At 33.4% G+C, this 22,575-nt stretch overlaps 1 protein-coding gene across 5 annotated transcripts in view; it reads left to right on the top strand.

Annotated features, from left to right (window-relative positions):
* Positions 1–22,575, top strand: part of Cep85l (centrosomal protein 85 like) — a 231,621-nt gene that overhangs the window by 146,706 nt on the left and 62,340 nt on the right. For 4 of the 5 annotated variants that reach the window (XM_046466993.2, XM_058586244.1, XM_058586243.1 and 1 more), the window contains one exon: positions 18,545–18,666. In XM_046466993.2, the coding sequence (XP_046322949.1) occupies positions 18,545–18,666 (122 nt within the window). The remainder of the gene's footprint in view (positions 1–18,544; positions 18,667–22,575) is intronic. The other variant, XM_046466994.2, reaches the window with a different exon arrangement.

Below are 22,575 nucleotides of genomic sequence, written 5' to 3'. Positions count from 1 at the left end.
GCATGGGGGACTTTTTGCATTTTCTAGTATGTTTTCTTTGTCATGAATGTCAGGAATAGAAACTATTTTTTTTCTAAAGATTCCCTACAATACTTATCCCTTACAATTCTATTTTTAGAGTCAGTGGATATTTAAGAGTATTAATTTTCCACTACAAGTGAACTCTTAAAAGGATAAATTGAAAAAATAGAGACGAGAGAATAAAGTCCCTCAGAGATTTTAGATAAAGTGATTCCTTTGCTCTTAACAATTTGTCCTGAAAAACTGAGATTTTACTTGCACCTAGTTTCTTTTAATTTGTCCACACTTTGACATATGATGTTGTTGTTTGTCCCTTGTAGCTTTTTAATCAGGAGCTGAATTTCAGTTGTCATTCTTGTATTTCTCTCACTTGCCTTCCTTGATGATTTTCACAATATTTAAGTGAGCTTTGTTAAAATACTTAAGCATGTGAATTTCCTAGACGTCAGTTCTTCATTGATTTCTTTAGTCAAATTACCAGTTACTAGTTGCTAGATAGTGTACTAGAATAAGTGATACATATCCTTGCCTTGTGTAATTTAAATTTTAAAAAACTTATTTTAAATCCTCAAAATAGTATTTGCATTGAAGAATGATTTTTCTTATTATGTTTGTAATTTTTCATGTGATTATATATTAAAAATGTATTACAAATTGTAGTGACTTGTTTTTAGTATAAAAATGGTATTTTTGAGTGTTATATGTTCTATAATTTGTTGAATTACTCTCACTAGGTATTAGGTTATGTGTAATTTTTGCCATTATAAACTATAAAAAAATACTGTGATGAACAAGAGTTCAATTTCTCTGTCTTTGCCTCTGGGGTCTATAAAGTTTTCATTACTAAATGTTAGTTCTTAAATGAGTTTCAGTGGGAGATTTGTCTTTGGAATCCAAGTGTTAGTTGGTTGTATCTTATTTTAGATGGAGTAACTTTTTTGACAGAATGAATTAAGTAGTTTTTTGTTTTATTTTGCTTTGTTTTGCTTTTTTGTGAGGATTAGACTCAGACAATAAACAACCAGAAACAGAACTGGTCCATACCAGCAACCAAAGGAGTCATATTTTTAGTTGAGATCGGTGAGCCTTTTGAACTGTGTGCTTTGCACTAAGAATGGAGAAAGTAATAGTACCTTAATTTAGGTATGAGCTTTTATTTGAAGTCTTTGATTATTTCAAGAGAACTTCTGAAGCATAATTGCTTCTCTACTTTAGCTATCTTGTTTTTGAAATAGTTGTACAACTGACCCTTGATTTTTCAGCAGAAAAGTTTATACAAATGGATTTGGGATATGGGGTTCATGTTATAAAACAAGAGATGTAAATCATGTTCCAGTGGGAAAGATTTCTAAACCCACTAGACATTTAACTCTCTACCAGCAGTTCAATTAATGTACTGGGAGTTGTACTTGTCTTTGATAGTTTACATAAAGCGGTATTCTTCATTAACCTGCCTACAAATTTAAAAACTTACATGAAACATCATCATCTGTTATTCTCATTTGCTGTTGAGGTGGATATAGATAGAGGGGGTTCTAGGACCAGCCCTAGCATTAAGATCAAGATAATACCTTTGGCAACCCATTTATTAGGCTGCTCTGTTAAAGTTTTTTTTTTTTCTTTTTAACAAGTCTGTTGTTTAATTAGGGCCATGAATATCTAAAGAGTTTATTGTTGGCTCTAGCATTAGGACATTGATTTTTAAAAATCTAACTTGAAAAAAAATAAAGTATCAAAAATATAGTCTTGGATAATTATGAATCTATGTAGTGCATGTGAATATTAGAGAATCAAAAAGCATTTTTGAAATGTTACACTTCCAATAGAATACAGTATGGCCACTGAAGACTGTCCTTCAAATTCATCTGCTTTATATCAAACTGAAATTAAATTAGTTATACAGATTAATCTACGATTCCCTGGGTCTGACAGAAATGAAACTAGACCTCAAGGGCCTGAAAATATTTTTTTTTTTTTTCAAATAAAACTCTGTGGACTGATCTTTGAACTATAATCTTTAAAGGGTAGATTTCATTTTATTGTATGTATCACTGCTGTGAAAATGTCAAGAGATATTTTTCACATAGTGCATATAATTATTCATAATGATGGGACTTTTTACTTATTTGTGTGTGCACAAATAAAACACGAGAATAGAAATTTTAAGTACTAATAACTTGGGTGATGCTAACCTTCTACAGAAATCTCCATAAATAAATTGGTATTTAGTAAATATTGTCAGGTATTGTGCTTGAGTATAAGGGGATATAAAAGAGTAAGATCTAATTTATGGTGATACAGATTAAACTGGGAAAGAAACTGCTGTTACAATTATTATTAAGTCACTCTAATTATAATACCTCTCTGTGCTTTTGGAAACAGTTTGGGATTGTCTTAAAGACTGAGAATATACCTGCGGAATTCTAGGTGTACTTGTCCTGTTTTTGTTGACTGTAAAGGGCCAGATGTAGACTCTGGGGATTAAAAAAGTGCACATGAAATGTTTTGGCAATTTTTCTAGTTTAAAATAAACTCTCTTGTTTTCAAAGAGTGAAATTAAAAAGTAGAAACAAAAATAAACTGGTACCATGCACAAAGTTAAGTATCAACAATCAACTTGTTTCTATTTTATGTCTTAACCACACAGGGAGCTATTTAAATTCTATTCAACAATTCTATCCTGAGAAGAATTCCCATTGTTGACTTAACATTTTTAAAACAGTAAACATATAGAAGAAAATGGTAATGACACATAATTGTAGTAATGAAAAATAACCACCATTAATAATTCATTTTGTATTTCAGAAAAATTATTTGATGCCGCAGTCTGGCTGGGCACAATCAGGAGCCACTTGTCAAAAGAAACTAACTTTATTTTTAGAACCACACACGACAAACAAAATAGTCTCTCAGGAAAAACCCTCAGAGCCTCAACTGCCACCACCGGCTTTCCACTAGCCTCTCTCTCCCCCCAAGCTTCTCCCCACCTCCCACAATCCTCCTGCTCTTGAGGCCGATTGGCTGGGTCACGTGGGCGGAGCCAAAAAAGTCCCCCAATGAGCAGCTCCGTGGTCTGAAAGGGCAGGGAAACAGTCCAATGAGCATCACCGCAGAGGAGCCAATCAGCTAGATGTTGCTGGGGCCGAGGAGCCAATCAGCTAGATGTTGCTGGGGCCGCTGTGAGCCAATCATCAGCCAGCAGCTGGAAGTTTGCTGGCAGCTGGAAGTTTGCTGGGGCCCCTTTGGCTGTGGCTCTCAACATCTCCCCCTCTCTGTTTAAACAACAAGCATGTGGCTTAGGGACCGTGCCTGTTAGGCAGTCCAATTCAACATATGGTCCTTACCCGTCATCAGATGAACTGACCTCTAGGCGTCAGCCTCCTGTCTTAGGTTGGTACCACTGCAATTGGATCATACCCGTCACTGACTACCGGTCCAGCATACAGCCATACTTGTGGATAGGCCTTTGCACCTGTGGGGGGGTGAGGTTCTTTGCCTCACCTCTGTTGGCCCCCAAATTTTAGACCATCACTAGTAGAGGAGGATGCAAAATGCCATGACATTAAGCCAATTGAGGGCTCCTTTGAAAAATTGTACCACTGGTGACATCATCAGCAAAAATACCCCAACACTACCACAAGTCGCTGCACCAACAGATAGTTCACAATGCATACAGGTGAGCTCACAATGTGTCCAGGCAAGTTCTGCAAGCAGTTCAGTGATGGCTATTGTAGAAGCTGTAGATTGGTTTTATCTTTGACTTCACCAGCACTGGGATGAAGATAGGAATTCTGGCAATAATGGCTAAAGAAAAAATTATGTAACACTACAGAAGGCACTAAAAGAAAACAATTTTCTTAACAATTTACATTATCTTTAAGAGAATTATTAAATATAATGAAAAGGAAAGGTGAAAGTAAACAAACAGATCTGTTAACCTTCTTTTTTGTTTACATATTAAAACAATCCTCAACAGTTGTTTACCCAATTTAAATTAAACCATATAAATCACGTGAAAAAAAAAATATTTGGATCCATTTTATCATGAGCGCTCATGAGCGCAATTTGATATGTGTTTAAATAATTTATGGAGTACTTTGGTCCCAGAGCATTTTTATTATTTTTTTCTATTATCTCTTGATAGACAAATAAGGCAAAAAATTGATAAATTGATAAAACATTTTTATAAACTGATTTTTAAAAATAAATGTTAGCACTTGTGTTACAGTTCTGATTTCATAGAAGCTAGTTCTACACTCTTATACATTTGTTATTTATAATATTGGGCAAGATGCAAAACAGACCCACATTTTATTAAATACTTCAGTGTGATAGATTTCATAGTAATCTATTTCATGAATTATCAATTATAATGGTTTTTCTTTCTTTTACTCAGTTTCACTGCTAGTTACTGATAGATGTTCAGTTTTTTCATTACAAGGCATCTATTCATTAAATTCTACTGTTAGTATATTTTATCTTAAGTTTAAAAACTATATTAGATCAATGAAAGTTGTGGAAAAGGCTACATTCTATTTGTTTTATAAGTAAAATTCATGATTGACTTTAATTTGAAGGCTTAAGCTTTATTTGTTTTACTTAATCTCTATGGGTTTGGTTAAGGAAAGTGATTTATTCAACACCCCCCACCCCAGTACTGGGGATCAAACCCAGGGCCTCTCACACAGGCAAGTGCCCTACCACTAAGATAGTTGTTTTTTCTGAGACAGAGAGAGTCTTACTAAATTGCTGGGACTAGCCTTGAACTTGTGATCTTCCTGCCTCAGCAGGGATTACAGACCTGCACTACTGTATGTGGTTCTCAATCTTGGCTATATCATTTCCCTCCATCAATTTTGCATTCTGACTATAATGAAATCATGTTTCATGGATGGATCTTTTCTTTGTTGACATTTTTAAAAGCATGATAATGCTAGCATGTAGACAAAACTAAATTGATTTTTGAGAGGAAAAATATCCCCAAGAAACAAGAGTTAATAATAATTTAGTTGCTTTGCATGATAGAAATCAGAAATACTTGTAAGGTTCTCTTTATTTTCATATACATATAAAATATACTTTAATATAGGAAAAATATATTTCTTAATAGTTTCTTTTAATCATTTTTTTCAGGATCTTTTTATCCTTGAAGTCACTCAATATATTTGATTTTTTAAAATTTCAATAAATAATTTGAGGATAGGAGAATATTATGGAGTTAGTTTAAAAAATAAATTTAATGAGATTATTAAAAACAGCTCTTTCTATAATTCAAATTTTTAGGATTCAGATTAAGACTTCCATGTATAATGGAGCACTGAGGAAGGGGTTACTGATAGAATTTTTAAGGTTTTTTTTTTTTCTTTTTGTTTAGAGAAAATATTTAACAGTGTACTCCACAAATAATAACACAGGCTTCATTAAGATACATATTTTCTGTTAAATGCCTAGTTACTTTATTAATAATATAATTCACATTTTTTGATTAATGAAATTTTAAGTTCTAAATTATTCATAGTTTATTTTCATCGACATTAGTGAGCTTTATGAATTTATTTACTTTTGGGTGAGGTACATAATTCTTTTACCAAAGGTACTTGTAGAATATCTCTTCAGATAGACTGTTCCAGGAAACAGGAAGATTTACTGTGTTGTTTGACATGTTGTGAGTGATGCATGAGCTTGAGGACAAAGGCAAATGAAGGAGAGAGAGATAACAAACTCAAGGATTGCAGAGGTTGTATTCCAGTTAAGTGTGGTAGCACTGGATCATCTAAATTTAACAGTATTTGTCTGGGCCAAAGAATTTTGAGCTATTTTCAGCTGCACTATAGTAAACTTTTGTTAGAAGCATGTTTGGCCATTAAGCGACATATTTTGGCAACTCTTCATAGCATCTGGGTCTCATCTAAGTATCATGTGTTTGGGATTGTTGTAGATGGCCACTCTCCTTGTTCAATTATGAGAGTGGAATTGTATTTTCCAATAAGAAGTACCTATACATGTCTCCTGGATCTATAAATTTATATGGTTAGGACCTACACCTCTTCTTTGGCAAGTAATTAATGTTTTCTGAAGAACAGTGTGTCTTGTGCATTTTTAGATAAAACATCTAAATGAAGAATTATCTCCTTTCCCTGAGTTTGGCAACTACCAGACAGATCTATCAAATGTTTACTTGTGTCTTTGTTTTATCCATATAAATTTTGAAATATTACCTTTATGAAATTCTTTGTTCTTTAATTTGCTGACAGTTACAAGCCTTTATAATTACCTTTGTATATTTCATGTTCATGCAAAAAGTTTTGTTATTTATAAGCTATAAATGTAAATCTATATTCATAAGTTTAAATTACATTCTCCTTGATTACTTATATTGGCTACTGTCAAGTTAGAAACCTGATTGACTACTTGAAATTCTCAGAAGAACAGCAACAAGAAGTTTCTATTTCATCAGCATATGAATTTGATATGTTTTTCTATCAAACAAGCTAGGTTTTCTGGAATTTGTTAAAAATATGCATTTTAGTACCATATATATCACGCAATGATATGTCTCTTGGCCAGGTAAGAGTTTATTGAATAGAAATTCTGTTTTCTAACTACCTGAGAAAATAGTGTATTACTAATGGGTTATAGGGGAGAGGTTATTTGAATATAAAATACTTTCTTCATTTCCATTTTAGGGAGGTAATTATCCACTGCCTTAATAGAAATCCTCTTTGTTCTCCTGAGGTATTGACAGCTCTTAAGAGCCAACTTTTGTTGGTTGATATCAATTTTATTCTTGTGTTCTTGGTGTATATTACTTTATCTTGCCTTTTATCTCATGACTCTTTGCAGTTGTAAGATAGCACTAAAGTGATGAAGAGATAGAAAATTATATCTGGTATAGTTCATTCTATCATATACAGTGTACCTTGGAGACCTGAGTGTTTTCCTTTAGGAGATAAGAGTAAAATAAAGTGCAGATTTCCTGTGGTTATTATATGCTTTGTTTTTGTTGAGGCCTGACATACATACTATCAATGGCATAGTTTTATTAATCTTAAATGTAATTTTAATGTCATTTTTATTTCATACACACATGCTTACCTGATAACCACTGTTCAAGAAACAAAGTTTCCAGTGCCCATTAAGTTTAATTTGGGTGTCTTAGTCCATACAGCAACAGCCTATATCTCATTTCTTTCCACTGTTCTCACTTTTATTATCAAGTAAACATGATTTTGTCAGGATTCTTTTGCTTAGTACAGTGTCTCTAAATTTGATCCATGCCATGTAGTATAATAGGTCTGTTTTATTGCTGTGTAGTATTCTGTTTTACACATTTACCACAATTACTTATTCATTGCTTTGATTGTTTTAAAGTTACTATGATAAGTTCTTTCTGCTTCCAGTATTGTCAAATGGAATACATATAAATATTTACCTAGAATTACTTGTTGGAGAATAAATTTTATTGAGTTATTAACAAAGTATGCATTTTATAGGACTAAATGATACATGCATGGAATTTGATTACATCTCTTCTTTCCAAAAGGTTTCCTATAATTTTTAAATGATGTTTTATCAGTATATAAATCTTAAACTCAATTTCTTAACTTTTTATTCCTGAGCATTTAATATTTTTAAAACATAATGATCAAAATTTTACATAACCAATTTTTATTGTAAACATATAACAATATGATTGATTTTAAAGTATTTATCTTGAATTGTACAGTCTTGCTAAAAGTTGTTTACTAGTCCAGTAATATTTTTTAAAATAGTCTATTAATATGGTGAGCCTGCATTCATATGTGTGTGTGTATGTGTGTGTGTGTGTGTGTGTGTGTGTATAATTAGTTATAGTTGGACACAATACCTTTATTTTGTTTTATTTATTTTTATGAGCTGCTAAGGATTGAACACAGGGCCTCGCACATGTGAGGCGAGTGCTGTACCGCTGAGCCACAACCCCAGCCCCCCTGCATTTATTTTTACATACTAAACTGAACTTGAATTTCTGGGATATACCTCTCATGCCATAATATCTGTATGTCTAAATCTAGATTTGTTTTCATGATTTTTGTTCAGTTTTTTTTTATATCTATGTTCATGTGGAATATTGACCTATGGTTTTTATTTTTTCTTAACTTCTTTATCTGGTTTGGGAATTAGAGTACCTCCTAATATGAGTTTGGAATTTTTCTGAGTTTGTCTACCATTGACATTAATTCTTTAAACAGTAGAATTCCACAGTGAAACCGTCTGAATTTTGTTTTAGAATACAAATTCATTACTTTAATAGCTTATAGGACTATTGAAATTACCTATTTCATATTAGATGAGTTTGTGTAGTTAGTATTTTTTGATAAGTTTGTCTGTTTTATTAATGAAGTTACTGAATTTATGTGCATGGTAATTTCCTTACTATTCTTTTAATATCTTGTGATCTGTAGTGATTTTCCTGATATTGGTAATTTGTTTTTTTCTCCCCCCACCTCCTAATGAAGTTAGAGGTTTGTCAGGTTTTCCCCCCACATTGGTTTTCCCTATTATTTTCTGTTTTAAACATCACTGATTTCTGTTCCTAGACTTATTTTCTCCCATCTGCTTGCTTTGAGTAGATTGTCTAGCTTCTAAAGATGGAAGCTGCTTAGACTGAGGCTTTTCCCTTTTTCTAATGTAGCTACTTATTGCTAGAAACTTATCTTTCTTTTCTGCTTTAGCTGCATCGCACGCATTTGATATTTTCATTTTTATTCAGTTCAATCATATTTTTTAGAAGTATGTTATTCAGTTTCAGTGATGCCAAAAATGGTATTCTTTTGAATTTTCTGTGTCCACTTGAAGTTGTATTATTGTTTTGAACTTTCAGTTTATAATGTATTTCATTGTTTTTCAAGCCCTGCCTTACTACCTTTCTTGAAAGTTTTATTTTTGTTGTTAGAAACTATCCATAAATTTTTTACTTGACTTTGAGATTTAGACTCATTTTTTCCAATCTTTCTTATGATTATTCAGATATTATCATAATTATTCCAGAGTTTCTTTTGATAATTTAAATTTTCCTAGACACATGTCCATTTCATCTGAATTTTTAGATACTTTGATATGCTATATACCACAATACAGTTTTGAAGTATTCTTTGCACTAGTTTTAAATATGAGTACTCTCTTAAATGTGTGTGTGTGTGTGTGTGTAAAGTGTTGCAACTATTCAGCTTTCTTGTTGTGAAAGCACTCAGATAAAATGTAGAAGAATGATGATGAATGCTTTCTTTTTGTACACTGAATTTTTCATTTTTATAATTTTTGTGTTACAAAATATTTTTTAATTTAAAAATATAAAATCAAGTTTAATTTTCAGACCAGTGAACTATATTTGCCAAACCATCTTCTAACTAATCTATTTCAGAGACATGTACTAAAGTGGTCATTATATTGTAGATTTATTTCTCTATTTTTAAATCATTTTTCCTTTGATGACATATACTCTTTAGATATATAAAGATTTGTGGCTATTTTATATTTTTGGTTACTTTTATCTTTAACCAATATAAAAGTTTATTTTCATTTAAGGATTTTTTTTTTTTGAGGGGCTGGATTTTATTATATCCTAGAATAACATCCCCACTTCTCCTTGTCTTTTGTTGATGTTAACCAATCCTGTGCAGGAACATAGATTGCAAGCCCCAATAATACATGATACACTATGGAAAAAAAAAAACATTAACTTTTATTTGGACTTCCTTTTCAGTAACTTCTAGTATGAAGGTTTTATGGCCAACTACCTTCCCTTTCCACGTAGATTGATGTACCAAAACCAAGATAGTGTTATCTAGAACCTTCAAGTATGTATTTATGTGTACTCAAGAGTTCGTATTGCCTCATTGTCAAAGGGAAAAGTATTTTTTTCTTCCTTGTTTTGGGGCACAACATTTGGCATCTAATAGATAATTGATACTAGTGCTATTTTATAAGTTCTTTTCAGCCTACTAAATGTGTAATTAAGAAAAGACCATTTTTATTTTATAAATAAAGGGAGGAAAACCTTTAACATTTGTTGATTCATTAAATTGGTACTTGTAGAAAAATAACATCTCCATAAGATTGTAATTTGGAAAGATAAGAAACAATTTGAACACACTTAATTTCACATTTTGGTCTTCAGCCCTTTTGTTAGAACTTTCAAAAGATGAGTAGTTTCAGTGTCAATGCCTGATTTTTTTTCCCCATAGTTTAAGTGATTCTGTGCTGTCCTTATCAGATTCTCTTAACTTTGTCAAGACTGTTAACTTAGACTAACAAAAATAGATTTCCATCAATGGTTCCTTTGTTATATGTCTTTAGTAGTGTAGCAGTTTTTATTTTATGCAAAAATCATAAAGACACAATGGTTGCCTTGCTTTTTGAGACTTCACATTGACTTTATTTTGAAGTGTAAAAATTTGCCTTTAAGTCTACCTGCAATGTTGGACTATGTGGCTTTGTTCTCTTTCTTGTAATTATTCTCACAAATCAGGGTGAACTTTAGTAAGAAAAAGGTTATCATAAAAAGATGGCTACTAATTTTGATAATTCTTTATGTATTGTTGTCTTCCTGATTATAGGGAAAGGCAACCTTTTTCTTTATTCCTAATTGCTAATTTTCATAGTTCATTTTGCATCCTTTTTATTTATAAAGGGTATGGATCAAGACAAATCAGAATAAATTTTCATGTATATTCATGAAAGTATTTGGCAGGAACTTTATCAGTCCATCCTGCCAGTGGTTTAAGTGCTATAAAACCAAGTAGTGTTGTCAACTGTCTTCCTCTTGCAGACCTACTTGTTTCTTCTGTTTAATCCCTCTTTTTTTAAAATGCCAACTAGTGTTTAAAACAAAACAAGTAAAGGTTTTTCTTAAGGGAGTTGTAAGCCATGGGAAAATTTTTAGCCAATGACTTGTGGAAAGTAGTGTCAATGCCTTCTTGAGGAGATCATCATATAATGCCTAGGTACTTTTCATACTGAAAATCAGTTAAGCTCTATAAGATGAAACATAGCTTCAGGTAATATGATACATATCATTGTTGGTAGGTAGTAATCAGAAATGGAGGAAGCTTTTTTGTGATTTGGGAGGGGGTATCATAAATCCTTAAGCTACTTCAGAAGTTTTTGTTAGACATGGTAACAATATACAAAACCCAGTACTTCAAACATACATATAAATTAGTATTTGAATTAAAGTTAATATAATGTAGTTTATACTTTACATATTAATATGTGAATAAAATATGCTTATTTTTAGTCTCCAATAAATGAAGTAAATTTCTTACCATATCATTCTACGTATTTCTATATATCAAATTGAGTTTTAAAATTGCTGATACTTTTGTTACACTTAATTTTTGCTTCTGTTTGAACCATAGTTTAGCAAAAGAAATTTCATCAAATAACTTTCTAGTAAATTGATAGTCATTAGAGTTTAAATAAGTAGAATTTTTATTATCAAATAACCATTTTGTTTATAGTGCTGAATTCTCTCTTAGCTTCTAAGAACAATTACTTTCAAAATTTTTTCCCAGTCCTTATGATGAAAGAAAATTTGGAATACCTAAGGCAATTAGGCTGTAGTAGAAGCAATAATATCAATGCAGTACTTTGGAGTAGGCTCTATTTTGTTGGGCTGTCTGGGTTTGAATCCTTGCTCTGCCAATTTAATCACAAACTTGTAGGTAGTGTTTTGTTGGTTTTTTTTTTTTTTTTTTTTTAGCGAGAGAGAGAGAATTTTTTTATATTTATTTTTTAGTTTTCGGTGGACACAACATCTTTATTTTATTTGTATGTGGTGCTGAGGATTGAACCCAGTGCCCCGCGCGAGCGCACTACTGGTTGAGCCACATCCCCAGCCCAATAGGTAGTGTTTTGATGGGAGGATTTTGGAGGGCTGACTGGTGTGAGAACTAGACAGAAAATATGCCATTTATGGATGGATATAAAAGTTCTCTTTTTACATTGGAAAGTAGCTCTCTTTTGTCAAACAATGGGGTATTATGAGGGGTGAAATAATGAATGGAAGGACAGTGAGGGGGTTTGGGCAGCAGTGAGTCACCAACCACAATGAAAATACTAAGTATTTCACTAACATATATGGACATATTTTGGTCCATGCTGGCTGGATATAAGCCCTGGTTACATGTTAGGTAAGGAGAAGAATAAAATTTTGAAGCAAGATCTTTTATTAACCTGTCCTTAAACTTGTCATGCTCAGAATATCTTTTTGACAGCAATACATAACATCTCTCCTGTTACTGATTTCTTAGTCTGTTTATCCTATTTCATGCATGAAACATCCTTCTCAATATTACTTGATAGTTATCTTAAAGTGTTAATAATATAGGACTGATTGATGTCATATTATTAGTAGGTTACTCAGAATTAGTCCTTGGGCTGGGGCTGTAGCTCAGTGGCAGAGCACTTGCGTAGCATGTGCGAGGCATTGGGTTCGAGCCTCAGTACCACATAAAATAAACAAAGGCATTCTGTCCATACACAACTAAAAAAAACTTTTAAAAAAACTTTAAAAAAAGAATTAGGCCTTGTAAATAGCTTCTTTGAAAAATAAAGGTTAAAAATATTACTGTAGCAGTGTCACATGCCCATAATTTCAGAGATTGGGGAGGCTGAGGCAAGAAGATCTCAAGTTTAAGCTTGCCATAGAAATTTAGTGATACCATCAGCAACTTAGCAAAATAAAAAATAAAAAGACTGAGGATGTAGCTCAATGGTAAAGCACCACTTATGTTTTTATTTGACTTAACAATTGCATTAGGTTACTTGAGCAGCCACACAAAGTATCACAGACTGGGTGGCTTAAACAGATATTTATTGTCTCTCTCATAGTTTTAGAAGTCACAAGTTATGAATCAAGGTGTTAGCAGATTTGTTTTCCTTCTAAGGACTGTACAGGAAAATCTGTCCCATGTCTGTTTTCCTAGTTTATGGTGCTTACTGGCAATCTTTGGTATTCCTTGACTTGTAGATGTATCACTTCAATCTCTGCTTATGTCTTCATGTTCCATTTCTGAGTCTCTTAGTAAATAGTCTCCCCTCTGTGTTTGGGTCTAAATTTCACCTTTCTCTGAAGATGCATTGTGTTGGAGTAGTGCTCATCCTAAAGACCTCATCTTAAGTTGACTATATCTGCCTGGACCTAAATAAGATCACTTTCTGAGGGTCTCTGGTTTAGAATGTCAGCATAATCTTTTGGAGTGGACACAGTCAAACACATGGTACCTATATGAAAAAAAAAGTTTCACTGGTAGAAATTTGAGTATGTTTGCAATATTGCTTTTTATTCTTTTACTTTATTTATTTATTTTTATTGGTTGTTCCAAACATTACAAAGCTCTTGACATATCATATTTCATACATTAGATTCAAGTGGGTTATGAACTCCCATTTTTACCCCCATTACAAATTGTAGAATCACATCAGTTACACATCCACATTTTTACATGATGCCATATTCGTGACTGTTGTATTCTGCTACCTTTCCTATCCTCTATTATCCCCCCTCCCCTCCCCTCCCCTCCCATCTTCTCTCTCTACCCCCATCTACTACAATTCATTTCTCTCCTTGTTTTTTTCCCCATTCCCCTCACAACCTCTTATATGAATGAGGGTCTCCTTCCATTTCCATGCAGTTTCCCTTTTTTCTCCCTTTCCCTCCCACCTCATGTCTCTGTTTAATGTTAGTCTTTTCCTCCTGCTCTTCCTCCCTGCTCTGTTCTTAGTTCCTCTCATTATATCAAAGAAGACATTTGGCATTTGTTTTTTAGGGATTGGCTAGCTTCACTTAGCATAATCTGCTCTAATGCCATCCATTTCCCTGCAAATTCCATGATTTTGTAATTTTTTAGTGCAGAGTAATACTCCATTGTGTATAAATGCCACATTTTTTTTATCCATTCATCTATTGAAGGGCATCTGGGTTGGTTCCACAGTCTGGCTATTATGAATTGTGCTGCTGTGAACATTGATGTGGCAGTATACCTGTAGTACGCTCTTTTAAGGTCTTCAGGGAATAGTCTGAGGAGGGCAATAGCTGGGTCAAATGGTGGTTCCATTCCCAGCTTTCCCAGGAATCTCCATACTGCTTTCCAAATTGGCCTCACCAATTTGCAGTCCCACCAGCAATGTACAAGAGTACCCTTTTCCCCACATCCTCGCCAGCACTTGTTGTTTGACTTCATAATGGCTGCCAGTCTTACTGGAGTGAGATGGTATCTTAGGGTGGTTTTGATTTGCATTTCTCTGACTGCTAGAGATGGTGAGCATTTTTTCATGTACTTGTTGATTGATTGTCTGTCCTCCTCTGAGAAGTGTCTGTTCAGGTCTTTGGCCCATTTGTTGATTGGGTTATTTGTTTTCTTATTGTTTAATTTTTTGAGTTCTTTGTATACTCTGGATATTAGGGCTGTATCTGAAGTGTGAGTAGTAAAAATTTGTTCCCATGATATAGGCTCCCTATTTACCTCTCTTATTATTTCTCTTGCTGAGAAAAAACTTTTTAGTTTGAGTAAGTCCCATTTGTTGATTCTTGTTATTAACTCTTGTGCTATGGGCATCCTATTAAGGAATTTGGAGCCCAACCCAACAATATTAGATCGGAGCCAACTTTTTCTTCTATCAGGCACAGAGTCTCTGATTTGATATCAAGCTCTTTGATCCATTTTGAGTTAACTTTTGTGCATGGCGAGAGAAAGGGATTCAGTTTCATTTTGTTGCATATGGATTTCCAGTTTTCCCAGCACCATTTGTTGAAGATACTATCTTTCCTCCATTGCATGCTTTTAACCCTTTATCAAATATAAGAAAGTTGTAATTTTGAGGATTGGTGTCTGTGTCCTCTATTCTGTGCCATTGGTCCACCCGCCTGTTTTGGTACCAGTACGTTCGAAATCTGTTATCGCTATACCGCCTGACTCACACTTCCTACTTAGAATTGCTTTTGCTATTCTGGGTCTTTTGTTGTTCCATATGAATTTCATAATTGCTTTATCTGTTTCTACAAGAAATGCCCTTGGGATTTTGATTGGCATTGCATTAAACCTATAGAGAACTTTGGGTAATATTGCCATTTTGATGATGTTAATTCTTCCTATCCATGAACAGGGTATATTTTTCCATCTTCTAAGGTCTTCTTCTATTTCTCTCTTTAGGGTTCTGTAGTTTTCATCGTATAAATCTTTCACCTCTTTTGTTAGATTGATTCCCAAGTATTGTGAATGGGGTGGTTGTCCTCATTTCCATTTCAGAAGATTTGTTGCTGATATACAGGAATGCCTTTGATTTATATGTGTTGATTTTATATCCTGCCACTTTGCTGAATTCATTTATTAACTCTAGCAGTTTCTTTGTAGACCCTTTTGGGTCTGTTAGATATATTATCATATCATCCGCAAATAGTGATAATTTAAGTTCTTCTTTTCTTATTTGTATGCCTTTAATTTCTTTCATCTGTCTAATTGCTCTGGCCAGTGTTTCAAGAACTATATTGAATAGAAGTGGTGATAGAGGGCATCCCTGTCTTGTTCCAGATTTTAGAGGGGATGCCTTCAGTTTTTCTCCATTCAGAATAATGCTAGCCTGAGGCTTAGCATATATAGCTTTTACGATGTTGAGGTAAGATCCTGTTATCCCTAGTTTTTCTAGTGTTTTGAACATAAAGGGATGTTGTACTTTGTCGAATGCTTTTTCTGCATCTATCGAGATGATCATGTGGTTCTTATCTTTAAGTCTATTGATGTGGTGAATAACATTTATTGATTTCCGTATATTGAACCAGCCTTGCATCCCAGGGATGAATTATACTTGATCATGGTGCACTAGTTTTTTGATATGCTTTTGTATTCGATTCACCAGGATTTTATTGAGGAATTTTGCATCTATGTTCATTAGAGATATTGGTCTGTAGTTTTCTTTCTTTGAAGTGTCTTTGTCTGGTTTCGGGATCAGGGTGATGTTGGCCTCATAGAATGAATTTGGAAGATCTCCTTCTTTTTCTATTTCTTGAAATAACTTGAAAAGTATTGGTATTAATTCTTCTTTGAAGGTTTTGTAAAACTCCACTGTATACCCATCCGGGCCAGGGCTTTTCTTGGTTGGTAGTCTTTTGATGGCTTCTTCTATTTCCTCCTTTGTTATTGGTCTGTTTAGATTGTGTGTATCTTCTTGACTCAATCTGGGCAAATCATATGACTTAAGAAATTTATCGATATCTTCACTATCTTCTAATTTATTGGAATATAGGATTTCAAAATAATTTCTAATTATCTTCTGTATTTCTGTAGTGTCCGTTGTGAAATTGCCTTTTTCATCCTGTATGTTGGTAATTTGAGTTCTCTCTCTTCTTCTCTTCGTTAACATGGCTAAGGGTCTGTCGATCTTATTTATTTTTTCGAAGAACCAACTTTTAGTTTTATCAATTTTTTCAATTTTTTTTTGTTTCAATTTCGTTGATTTCCGCTCTGATTTTAATTATTTCTTGACTTCTACTATATTTTGCTCTTCCTTTTCTAAGGTTTTGAGATGGAGTGTGAGTTCATTTATTTGTTGTTTTTTTTCTTTTATTGAGGACTGAACTCCAGGCAATGAATTTCCCTCTTAAAACTGCTTTCATTGTGTCCCATAGATTCCGATATGTTGTGTCTGTATTTTCATTTATATCTAAGAGTTTTTTGATTTCCTCCTTTATGTCTTCTGTAACCCATTGATCATTCAGTAACATATTGTTCATTTTCCAGGTGATGCAGGATTTTTCGTTCCTTCTTTTATCATTGATTTCCAGTTTCATTCCATTATGATCAGATAAGATGCATGGTATATCTCCACACCTTTATATTTACTAAGAGTTGCCCTATGGCATAATATATGGTCTATCTTTGAGAAGGATCCATATGCTGCTGAGAAGAACGTGTATCCACTTGATGATGGTTGATATATTCTATATATGTCAGTTAAGTCTAGTTTATTAATTGTGTTATTGAGTTCTATAGTTTCTTTATTCAGTTTTTGTCTGGTGGATCTGTCCAATGGAGAGAGCGGTGTGTTGAAGTCACCAGTAATTATTGTGTTGTGGTCTATTTGACTTTTGAACTTGAGGAGAGTTTGTTTTATGAACATTGCAGCACCATTGTTTGGTGCATACATATTGATAATTGCTATGTCTTGTTGGTGGATGGTTCCTTTTAACAGTATATAGTGGCCTTCTTTATCCCTTTTGATTAACTTAGGTTTGAAGTTGATTTTATTCGATATGAGTATGGCCACTCCTGCTTGCTTCCGAGGACCATGTGAGTGGTATGATTTTTCTCAGCCTTTCACTTTCAACCTGTGTATGTCTTTTCCTATCATATCGCTGAATGAGCTGCGATCAGCCGAAAACTGGCGATGGTGACGTCAGCTCTCCATGATGGTGGCCGCTGGCTTCGTCGGTGGTCTGACCGGTGTGGAGGACAGAACTGGACCGCTTCCTTCCCCCGTCTCAAACCCAGAATTCAGCACTGAGCACAGTGAGGGCACAGCCGGCAGGAGCCCGCAGAATCAGCAGCGCCGTTTCTATGCGTTGCTAGCTCGCCATTTCTATGGACACCGTTTCTCGGCCCCGCTGCAGTCTCTAGCAGCGGGGCGAGCTGCTGAATAAGCAGCTTGAATCTCCAGGCGGACAAATCTCGCGCGGTTGAGCCCCCAGTAACCGATCCTCGGGCGATGGAAATCCTTTCTCTAGGTTTCGGTGCACCCCAATTTTGCTGGAAATTCCTAACAAGATAGCTTTTGGCCGTTCTAACTCGTCATTCGCCCGCGCAGTGACGCGGTACATGGGGGTGATGCACTCCATTCGCCGCCATCTCAATACTCAAGAACTATTGTTTTACTTTAAATATCTGAAATTTTTCTTAAATTCTAAGTATATTTTTTTCTAAATTCTATAATTTGCACTGGAGACTAGTAATCATCCAAATTATATCTGGGTACTAATCATATTTTCTGTGGATATATGTACTACCTCATTAAAACACGCCTGATTTTGAAATTTTAATTAAATGATAAAATATGATGCATGACAGTTAGAAGTCAGAATACTATAAATATTGCATTTATTTTTTGTGGTAATCTTTGTAATGTGTCTAGTTAAGCCATGATACACATTCTTTTATTGTATTACTTCTTGAAGCAATAATTAATCTCTTATTTTTAGAAAGCTTCTACATTCACAAGGTGATGAGAGACTCGGATCTCATATACGGTATTACATTAGCCAGACTAAATGTCCTGTTGTCATCAGGTCTTCATTAGACTTGTACATTTCCTTGGAACTTTATTGAAATTCTTTATTATGTTATAATCACAAATGTGATATCAGATAGTCTTTAAAAATCAAAGAGACTGCTCTAGTTTTGAATGAATATTATTGTGAAAATATTAAAGGTATGTAAATATTCCATTTAGAAACTTTTAGTATACTAATAGTATAAACATGTTTGTTCAGGTTTTGACTGGATCATCTCGTCAAAGCTATTCACCTTCTGGCTTTCAGGATTTCAGTAAATGGGAATCGGTGCTGAAAATAAAAGAAGGACTTCTAAGACAGAAAGAGATTGTAATTGATCGGTGAGTCTGTTTTTTATTTACTATATATTACAGGTATATAGAAATGTAGATTAATGAAACAAATACATTTGCACCCACTACTTTAAATTAGAGAACTACAATTTACAAAATTCACTGATGGCACCTTTGTCCCTCTCTAGTCCCCATAAAGGGGAAAGCAAGACTTCTTAGAACAGAGGTTTTGTTTCTCACCTGCTGGTAATGCCTGATTTCTATCTTCATCTTTATTCACTTTAGTGTTTACGTATTATTTGGAAGGTTCTCTTTGTGTTTTTAATATATGTAGCAGGTTAGTTGCAAAGCTAATGAATTATCAGAGGTACAAAATATTGTCTTTTGTTTAACATTTAGGGACTATCAATTTGGAAAACTACTTAAAAGTCATTATTTCCTTTAATGTATGTTAGGTCTGAACCACAGAAACTATGAAAATGATAAATGTTTAAAGTTAAATAATTTATAGATAAAAATTATGGAAGTTTTCTTGGACATTCCAAATTTTTTGAATGTTTGAGTACCAAATCTCTGAAAAATAAATTAATTTATACTTAGTCTCCTGATTATTCTGAGTAGACTTTAATGTTACTTGATTATATTCTCTTTGACATATATTGGCTCTACATCATTTATGTATACTTTTGGGATAATTAAGTGTGTATTGTGGTAATTGGGAAATAGTTTGAGGAAGAATGTTTTTATCAACCAGCAGCTTTTGTTTCTAAAGTAATATACTAGCATTTAAAAATAAAAATGTTTTAAAAAATCTCCGTAACATTTATAGTGCTTAAAAAAGAACTAAATATCCATTTATTTTTTGAGGAAATAGATTAAACTAATAGACTTCAAAATATCATTAGTTAGAATTACTCTGGGATGGAAACCAGAATAAAGGTCCTGAGCTTTTTAATTTGGGATATGGTGTGGTTGATCATACCTTCCAAATCTCTTTTCTAAAAATTATTTGCAAGATATTATTTTTGAAAATATTAGGTTACCTGCATTTATGAGAAAAATGTGCTTTTTTATCCTATTGGATAATTACGTCAAATCCTTTGAAATAGATTGTTGGATAATTAGGTCAAAGTGGGATAAAAGTTTAGGAAACATAACTGCGCTCCTAAATGTGCCCCATTTCTTGAGAAAACATGTATAGTTTAATTTCAAAAACAACTCATAAAACAAGAAACCTAGTTTACTGTTTATTATATTTGCCATTGTAACTATTTTGATGATTCCAAATGAAGTGCCTGACCTTTTGCACTTTGGTCTACTCATCTGCCTCAGTTAAAGGACTTTCACCACTTAAAAATGAAGTTTTTGAAGACCATCGTTTTAAGCAACTCTCCTCTTCCATCCAATTTTATAGCATGATGATTAAATGAATGAATATATGTAAAGGAAAACTAATATACTACCTGATATATGAATTTGGCAGAGTAGCAAGATACAAGATCAACATTCATAAATCAATAGCTCCTTATACCCCAACAGTGATTCTGCTGAGAAAGAAATCACGAAAGCCATTCCATTCACAGTAACCTAAAAAAATACATATACTTGGAAATTAAGCTAACTAAGGAGGTGAAAATTAAAATGAAAATTATAGAACATTGGAGAAAGAAATCAAAAACTACCTTATAAGATGGGAAGGGAGAATTAATATTGTCAAAATGACCATATTACCAAAAGCACTGTATAGATTCAGTGCAATCCCTATCAAAATACCACTGATATTTTTTACAGAAAGAACAATCCTAAAATTCATTTGGAACATTAAGTAACCCAGAATATCCAAAGCAATCCCAAGCAAGAACAATACTGGAGGCATCATAATACCTGAACTCAAATTACACTAAAGAGTTACATTAAAAATCCAGCATGGCACTGCCATCAAAATAGTCAAGAAGAGCAGTAGAATAGAATAGAAGACACAGAGTTGAACCGACATACTTAACATCTGATGCTTGACAAAGATTCCAAAATATATGTTGGAGAAAAAAAAACTCTTTTACTGATCTGGGAAAATTGGATATTTATATGTAGAGGAATGAAATTAGATCCCCATCTCTCACCCAGTACAAAAATCAAAGCAAAGCAGCTCAAAGACTTAGGAATTAGAGCAGAAGCTTTGCAATTGCTAGAAGAAAACATAGGGTCAACACTCCAACATATTGGCACAGTTACCAACTTCCTTAACAGGACCCCTAAAGATCAAGAAATAAAACCAAGAATCAATTAGTGGGATGGCATTATAGTTTTATGCACAGTAAAAGACATGATTCCTCTGATAAGGGATCATTATCCAGAATATAAAAAGAACTCAAAAAGCTTAATACCCCTCCAAACTCAATAAATGGGCAAAAGAACTAAAAACAAGTATTTCTCAAAAGAGGAAATGCAAATGACCAATAAATTTATGAAAAATGTTCAACATATTTAACAATTAGGGAAATTCAGATCAAAACTATATTGTGATTTCATCTCACTCTAGTCAGAATGACAGTTATCAAGAATACAAATGATAATAAATGCTGGTGAGGAATAGGTACACTCATACATAGCTAGTGGAATTGCAAATTAGTACAACCAGTCTGGAAAGCGGTAAGGAAACTCCTCAAAGAACTATAAATGGAACCACTATTAAGACCCCAAGTATCTCACTCCTTGATATTGTCCAAAAGAACTAAAATTCACTATATTATAGTTATATAGTCACATTAGTGCATGTAGCAGCACAATTCACAATAGCTAAGTTATGGAACCAGCCCAGATGCCTAGCAATAGATATAGATTAAGAAAATGTGGTGTATATAAGCACAATGGAGTTTTACTTATCCATAATAATGAAATTATGGCATTTTCCAATAACAAGATGAAACAGGAGAACATCATGCTAAGTTAAATAAGCCAGACTCAGAAAATCAAGGTCAAATGTTTTCCCTCATATTTGAGAAAAAAGGAGATTGTATATCATTAAGATTTAGGGAAGAGAGCAGTGTAGTAAAAGCAGATTAAGGGGGAGGAAGGAGGGACAACAAAGGGGAGAAAATGTGGGATGAATTTGACAAAATTATGCAATGTATAAATATACTACATGTATAAATATACTACATGTATAAATATACTACAGGGAATTCCACTTTTATACATAAATAAATGAAAGGAAGACCAGTAGAGTTGAGGAAGGAGAAGAGGGGAAAGGAAGAAGGAAGAGAAAGAGGGTGGAGAACCGGGGACTGAAATGGGGTAAATTAAATTCCTTGTGTGTATAAAAATCATACATTGTCAAAGTGAACCCAAATATTATACATAACTTTAATGCACTAATAAAAAAACATAAGTTGAGAAAAAGAATTTGATATCTGTCACAGCAAAAATAAAAAGTTAAAAAAAATTTCAAACTTGAGAGCTTTTAAATTTTAGTTATTTAAAGCACTTCTCTCTTTTCTCACTTGTCTTATTTCAGATGAGAAATCTGGCCTCCTCTTTACCTGTATCTCTCTAAATGAATTTATCTTTTTTCCCTCTCGTTACTTGTAAGATTTTCCACTGCTTTTAAGCCACTGATTAAGGTGTACTTTGCTATAGTTTTCTTCATGTTACTTGTGCTTTGGGTTCACATGCTTTCTTTTGAAATCTGTTGATGCCTATGGTTCTTACCAAATTTGGAAAAATTCTGATTCAATATATATAAATATTTTTTGGTGTTCCTACCTCACTTTTTTTATTCTTTCCTTGGAGGATTCCAGTTTTACATGTATTTGGTCTCTTATAATAGTCCCCTAGCTCTCTGATAGATTCTGAGATTTTAATTTTGTTTGTTTGTTTATTCTGTGTGTATTTCTCTCTCTTCTCTCTTCTCTCTCTCTCTCTCTCTCTTTTTTTTTTTTTTTTTTTTTTTTGGTATTG

Source organism: Marmota monax, unplaced genomic scaffold, assembly GCF_021218885.2.
Source record: "Marmota monax isolate L192 unplaced genomic scaffold, Marmota_monax_Labrador192_F-V1.1 WCK01_AAM20220418_F8-fsc00140, whole genome shotgun sequence".
Lineage (NCBI taxonomy): Eukaryota > Metazoa > Chordata > Mammalia > Rodentia > Sciuridae > Marmota > Marmota monax.
The sequence above is the reverse complement of the archived record's forward strand: the minus strand, read 5'-3'. Positions and strand labels throughout refer to the sequence as shown.